Source organism: Trichosurus vulpecula, chromosome 5 (genome assembly GCF_011100635.1).
Source record: "Trichosurus vulpecula isolate mTriVul1 chromosome 5, mTriVul1.pri, whole genome shotgun sequence".
In the NCBI taxonomy this organism is placed as follows: domain Eukaryota; kingdom Metazoa; phylum Chordata; class Mammalia; order Diprotodontia; family Phalangeridae; genus Trichosurus; species Trichosurus vulpecula.
The window spans coordinates 207,780,558-207,788,065 of record NC_050577.1 but is presented as its reverse complement, the minus strand read 5'-3'; the positions used below and the strand labels follow the sequence as shown (position 1 = coordinate 207,788,065).

The 7,508-nt window shown below is 40.1% G+C and overlaps 1 protein-coding gene across 1 annotated transcript in view; it reads left to right on the top strand.

The window, feature by feature from the left end:
• Nucleotides 1–802: 802 nt before the first annotated feature.
• The window catches only part of LOC118850800 (1,5-anhydro-D-fructose reductase-like), a 30,210-nt gene continuing 23,504 nt past the window's right edge, over nt 803–7,508 (top strand). The window contains exons 1-2 of the mRNA XM_036760455.1: nt 803–875; nt 6,347–6,514. Coding sequence (XP_036616350.1) covers nt 837–875; nt 6,347–6,514 — 207 coding nt within the window. The 5' untranslated portion in view covers nt 803–836. The remainder of the gene's footprint in view (nt 876–6,346; nt 6,515–7,508) is intronic.

The following is a 7,508-nucleotide window of genomic DNA, read 5'->3' as shown; positions in this document are numbered from 1 at the left end:
CAAACATGCAAACAAATATATACAGAACAAGCTATATGCAGAAAAAATAGGAAATAATTAAGGGAGGGAAGGCGATGGAATTGAGGGGTTAGAGGGAGGCTTCCTGGTAGTGAGATTTTAGTTGGGACTGAAAGGAAGCCTGGGAATTCAGCAGTTCGAGCTAAGGAGAGAGAGCGAGAGCTAGGCATGGGGGACAGCCAGAGAGAATGCCCAAGAGTAAAAAAGTCCTTTTGCCTTTTCTCAAGAACGGTCTCTGTCTATTTTTAATGCGAGTAGCGGTCTCTGACCCGCACACTTCCGCCTCTCTCTCCTTCCTTGAGAAGGAAAGCAATTCGATTTGGGATTTTGCATGCAAAACACATTTCCATAGTAGCCACGTTGCAAAAGAAAACGCAAACAAGAAAAATAAAGTAAAAAAGCACGCTTCGACGTGCAAAATTTATCAGTTCTCTCCCTGGAGGCAGGCTCTACTGATGAATCTAAGCCTAGGTCTGCTGCCCCAAACTTCCCGCAGACCTCTGATCTCCTATCTCCAGCTGCCTTTCGGACAAGATACGACATCACTTCATGCTTTTGTCTCCATTTGGAAACAGCTAAATTGAAGCATCCCAAAAACAACGTGGTCTAGTCGCAGGTCGCACCAAATTGATGTTGCAGGTGTTTTTAGCCACCACCCAGCAAAAAAGAGGGTAAAATAAATGAATGAATGAACGGATGAATGAATCGAAGCCCGAGCAGCCTCCAAACAGCCAATCATAAAGCACTTAGTCCCTTCCTGACTCCAGAGGTTCGCGGGTGGAGTCGCTCAGTGATCGGCTGGACGAGCCTGGAGTAAGATGGAGAAAATCCCCATCCTCGGTCTCGGCACCTGGAAGGTAGAGGGGGGAGGGGAGGTTGGCCTGCCCCGCTGAGCCAGAGGCTCTCGGCTCGTGCTGCCTGGGCTCTGGCCGCACCTTTTGATGGCGGGTGGCTGGCCGCGATCGGCCGGGGGGAGGCTCGGTCACCTTCCGTGGTTATTCCCGCTCCTTCCCTTCTCCGAGAGTCATTTTCACCTTTGGCCACTTCGTGCGGGCGGCAGAAGGCTTGTGTTCCAATGTCCCCTCGGCCCCTGCTCACTGGTGTCTTTATTTATGTGAAGTGTTTTGTAACTGTGTTTATATAGTTTCTGTGGCATGTGTTATTTTATTCTGTCCGTAGTTTTTTTTTTAACATTTTTAAAAATTTAATTTAATATTATTTATTTAATATTATTTTCATTTCTCAGCATTCATTTCCATAAGTGTTAAATTTTCTCTCCCTCCCTCCCTCCCCACCTCCTTCCCCAAGACAGCATGCGATCTGATATGGGCTCTACACCTACATTCCTATTAAACACATTTTCACATTAGTCTTGTCGCATGGGAGAATTATAAAGAATGGGAGAAACCATGAGAGAGGAAATAAAAGAGGAAAGAGCCTGCTTTTATCTGCATCCCCACTCTATAGTTCTTTCTCTGTATGTGGATGGCATTTTCCATCCTGAGTCCTTTGGAAAAGTTTAAGGTCCTTGCATTACTGAGAAGAGCTAAGTCTATCAAAGTCAGTCATCGCACAGTGTGGCTGTTACTGTGTACAGTGTTCTCCTGGTTCTGCTCACTTCACTCAGCATCAGTTCATGTAAGTCTTCACAGGTTTTCCCGAAGTCAGCCTGCTCATCATTTCTTATAGGACAATAGTATTCCATTACATTCATATACCATGCGGGCATCTCCTTGATTTCCAGTTCTTGGCCACCACAAAAAGGGCTGCTATAAATATTTTTGTACAAGTGGGTCCTTTTCCCATTTTTGTCCATAGTTATTTTAAATGGAATTTCTCTTTCTATCTCTTCCTGCTGGATTTTGTTTATAATATATAGAAATGCTGATGATTGGTGTGGGTTTATTTATATATCCTGAAATTTTGCTGTAGTTGTTAATTATTTCAATTATTTTTCAGTTTACTCGGGTTCTCCAAGCAAACCAACATATCATATGCAAAGGGTGACACTTCTGTTTCTTCATTATTTCCTTCAACTTCTTTTTCATGTCTTATAGTCAATATTGAATAGTCGTGATGATAATGGACATCTTTGCATCAACCCCCATCTTGTTGGAATGGTTTCTAGCTTATTCTCATTACAGCTTGCTTTTGGCTTTAGATAGATATTACCTATGATTTTAAGGAAAACTCAATTTATTCCAGTGCTTTCTAGTATTTTTAATAAGAAGTGATATTGTGTTTTGTCAAAAATTTTCTCTGCATCTATTGTAATAATCATATGATTTTTGTTGGTTTGATATAGTCAATTATGATTAATGGCTTCTCTCATATCAAACCAACCCTTCATTCATTTACAAAGCCAGTCTGGTCATAATATGATCTTTGTGATATATTGCTGTAATTTCCTTCTTAGTATTTTATTTAAAATTTTTATATCAAAATTCATTGGGGAAATTGGCCTATAATTTTCTTTCTCTGGTGTCATAGAAGGAATTTGGTAGGATTCCTTCTTTACCTGTGAATTTGTTGGTAAATCCATCTAGTCCTGGGATTTTTTTCCTTAAGGGGTTCATTTATGATTGGTTCAATTTCTTTTTCTAAGATAGAATTATTTAAATATTCTATTTCCTATTCTGTTAATCTGTGCAATTTTTTGTTGTTATTATTTGTCCTTCATTCTCATAGAGGACCATGACATCAGGGAGGTGATGCTGTGACATGCAAGTGAATTGGATTTAAGTGAGGGAGTACTGTGCAAAGTCACCAGCCTCACTTTCTCCTCTAGAGCCATCTGGGTCTAGTGGCAAGATATAGATCAGAACCATTGGAGATGGCACTGGCTGCAGTGGGAGACTTTGGCCTTTTTAAGCTAAAGGTCTCTGTTTGACTGAGACAATACCCAGTCAGTGATTAAGGCTAGGTAAAAAATGAGGCAGAGAATAACCTCTTTTATCTACTTAAAAAAAATACCAATCTGGCCAAGCTCTACTTGGTCATTGTTTGGGCCCTAATTGGCCCAGAGTGAATGTAAATAGCAATTGTTTCTGTTTTGGCCAGAAACTCTGAGGGTTTTCCCCTCTGTGCAATTTATATTTTTGTAAATATTCATCCATTTAATTTCAGTTGTCAGATTTATTGGTATGTGGTTGGTTGGAATAACTCCTAATAATTGCTTTTCTTTCATCTTCATTGGTTGTGAATTTACCTTTTTCACTTTTGATAATGATATTCTTTTTTAAAAATCAAATTAGGTAATGGCTTATCTGTTTTATTATGTTTTTTTCTCTCAAAAAACCAACTCCTAGTTTTATTTATTAGTTAAATGGGGTTTTTACTTTTAATTTTGTTAATCTTTCCTTTGATTTTCAGAATTTCTATCTTGGTGTTCAATTGGGAGTTTAAATTGGTGGGTTTTCTAGTTTTTTTGGTTTCTTGCCCAATTCATCAGTATTCTTTTTCATTCTTTTACTGATGTGTTTCCCTAAGTAATGCTTTGATTGTATCCCACAGATTTTTTGTATGTCATATCATTGTTACCAGTAGCAATAAGGAAATTATTGTTGCTATGAATGTTTATTGACCACCCATTCTTTAGGATAACGTTATTTAGTTTCTAATTAGTTTTTAATTTATGCTTCAGAGGCCCTTCACTGAATGTAACTTTTATTGCTGTGCTTCCAAAATTTGTTCCTTGCTTAGTGCATAGCTAAGGTACCTTGTGAACACACCTCTTCTCCCTGGATCTTTTACCCAAAAATTGGTTAATGGTCAACAAAGCTGCCAGATGGTACCCATTCTTATACTCAGTGCTAGTTCGAGTATCCTCTGGGATCTCTTTCAGCCCTGGTGTTTTTTGTCTTGGTCCCCTTTCTGTCCCTAGGTGCTGGAATGCTCCTCTTTGTTGCCTCCACAAGCAGTCTTCTGGACAGCTCCCATACTGGCTGGCCACAGACCGCTCTGTCTGTCTCCCTAAGGAGAATGTCTCCCTGTCTCCCTAGGCTGGAAAAGTGACTCACTGTGACTTTTTCTTGGCTTTCCTGATCAGAATTCAGTCTGGGTGAGCTAGGCAAAAATGCTTTCTCTTACTCTGCCATCTTGAGTTTACCCTGGGTTATTTTAATAGCATAAAGAGCCTGAGAGCATTCCCTTATGATGTAAGGACCAGGTTTGGCTGTGTATCTCACCTGTTCCAGTTTGAGGCCTAGGAAGTGAGTTAGAGACCCATGATCCTACTCATGCTGACTCAGAGTGGCATCTGTATACCAAAGCAGATTGCAGATCTCTAGTTGCCATCTTACCTTATATGATTTTCCCCCTTTGCCCTCATATTACTTCAGTTTTTAACTGAGAACTGAGAATTCCTTAACACGGATACTTCCTGTAGTGTTTCATTTAGGAAGCCATCCACGTGTCCTCAAACTCTACATCTCTTTTTCCCATTTTCACAGCCTTCCGTCTGTCCTGCATGAGGGATTTACCTGAATTGCTGAAGGCCTTTCCATAGATATCTTGACACTATAAGGCTGCCAGTGGAGCACATGTATTGTCCATCCCTTCTTACTCTTGCTGTGTAACTGGCCTACCTCCTTTTGCAGTCATGCACCTCTTTGATGGTATCTTTAATGTCACTTCCGGTGTGAAAGTCTTCAGAGGTATTATGCTATGTGGTTTAGTGATGCTATATATGTCTTCATTACCCTTTGGGTGACCAATTACTTTAATTCTTTGGAGGCTGAAATAATATTGGTGCTAAAAAGATCAGCCTCTTTTACAAAGAGAAGTTTTGGGGTCATTAATAGCTATGTACAATTTCTCAAGTGAAATCTAGTCTACTTTTCCCCCTCCTATTCAATCCTGAGTCTAGTTTATTATCCGTATGCAGGTTCAGTCCAAAATATGTGTGCTGATGGACCCAGCTAAATCTGTGGAGTATTTATCTAACTGAATGTCATAGTCCGGACAGCAGGCATTTTTTATTGACTTGGTTTTCCCTGAATGGCTAGATAGAGGTCTTTAGTTAAAGGGACTTTGGATTTCATTTCATGGCAGTTTTCTTGGACTTGATGCAATCTGCATAATGTCATCCACAAATAGGAACATCTGGAGACTTTGCCATTTATAGGGAATCTCTCTTTGACTCAGACTTTGTTGATCATCCTCCATGTCCCTCCATGTCAGGACTGCCAAGCCTACATAATCACTGTTTTTTACCTCAATTGATATTAATAAGCAGGAGGTACAGCTAAGTGGGGCAGTGGATAGAGCACTGGGCCAGGAGTCAGAAAGACCTGAGTTCAAGTCCAGCCTCAGATACTTATTGACCTATGGCAAATCACTTAACACTGTTTGTCTCAGTTTCTTTATCTGCCAAGAACACCCCAAATCAGGTCACAAAGGGTTGAACAAGAGTGAAATGACTCAAGAACAACCATAGTTCAGAAGAGAGAAACTGTTGCCTATTGGTGAAGGAAAGCTTTGAGGAGGAGATGGACTATAAACTAGGATTGGAAGGAAGGACAGAAATCACAGAGACAGAGAAGAGAAGGAGGATATTCTAGGCAGTGGGAAAACCATGAGCATAGGAGTGGAAGTAGGAAGAAACAATATGTTTTCCATGGACAGTGGGAAGAGGGTGAGTCTTCCTGACTCCACTGTACCCCCTTGCTGCTCTGCTCTTCTGAACAAGTGCATCAGATTGTGTGTGATTCACCTCAATATTTGCACTGCTTTTTATTGTTTATAATTATCTTTCTGGTGTTTCACTAACTAGACTGTAAACTCCTTGAGGTATGGGACCCTGACCTTGATCTCTGCCTCAGAAGGTCTCTTTCTTCCTTGAAATTGCAGCTCAAGTGCCATCTTCTGCATGAAGCCTTTTCTGATTCCCCTCAACTACCAGTGCCCTTCCTCCCAAACTACCTTGTTTTGTGTATGCATGTATATATACATATATAAATATATATATGTATACTATATATGCATTATACAAATACATATAAACATATGTATTTATATATAAATGTAAATATCTTTATATTTGTGCTGTAAGTATTTTTATGTGTATTTCTTGTAAACCCCTTGGGAGGAGGGATTCTTTTGTACTTTATACTTGGATCCACAGTGCCTATCACAGTACATAGCACATTTAATAGATATTTGTTGATTTTAATTCTGTGTATTTTCCTTCATTAAGTCTTATTGATGTACCTATAGGTTTAATTTTTCACCTATTCACTGATCTCTAGAACTAAAGCTAAAAGGGCATGACTAGGGTGGGAAATCTAATGAATACAGTGGAATTATTTTTATTTTTCTCATGCTGCAGTCTTCTCCAAATCAAGTGAGTGAAGCAATAAAGGTTGCCATAGACGTGGGTTACCGCCACTTTGACTGTGCCTTTTTTTATCACAATGAAAAGGAGGTAGGAGAAGGTATCCAGCAAAAGATTAAGGAGGGCACTGTGAAACGGGAGGACCTTTTCATCGTTTCCAAGGTATGTCTTCTCTGCTGGGAAAATAACCCCTGGATTCACATCTGGTAGAATTGGCAGAAGGGTTTTTTAGAGTCCAGAAGGATATATTTACTGATTGATCATGCTTGTTGCTCAGTGACTTCTTTTCTATAGTGTGTTCCACTGGCCCAACACCATGCAAAGTAACATAACCAAAGACTTAAATACTAAAAGAAATTACAGCAAGACTAATGTAATTGAGGAAAGCTGTCTAGAAATATTCATGAAAATTGGAAATATCACTTACCAGTGATGGTTATCAACCATACTACTTCTCTAATGTCCTAAGAGTGAAATACCGTGGAGCAAATTCTTACGCGCTATTTACCTTCATTGAAGGCCCCATTCCCAAAACTATAGCTCATGAACTCTCACTGATGTATTTACCTTTCAGAAGTCAATCAGATGACAGTTAGCTCAATAAAAAGGCACATAATAGAACAGCATGGTAAGAAGACTTGTAATAAATAAGACACTCCTTTTCCCTTCCCTTTGCCCCTCCTCAATCACCCCTCAGGCTCTCCACACCCATTGGGGCAGCTGGGTGAGAAGTAGGCATAGCTGTACCCAACAGTTGGATGAGCAAGGAGTCACAAACCGTAAACTTTTCATTGAGACTGAGGACCTCCAAGCATTACCATCTGCCCTACCACTGTGTCCTGAAGTCTTCTTGGCCTTCCTGTTTGCCTGCAAATTTGCCATCCCCCTGCAGCTGAACTCTGTTACATGTGTTGTCTCCACAATTAGAGATGAGCCCCTTGAGGACAGGGACTGTCCTATTTTTTAGCTTGTATCCCCAGCATTTAGCACAGTGTTTGGTATACAATAAATGCTTTTTCATTCATTCATTCCCCCGCATACACCCAAATTCCCACCAACAGATCAGTATGAAGGGATCACACTTAAAGAACAAGCATAGATGGGTAACTTACAAGTCCAGGGCTGAAATACCCCTGATGTCCTCTTATGATATCCC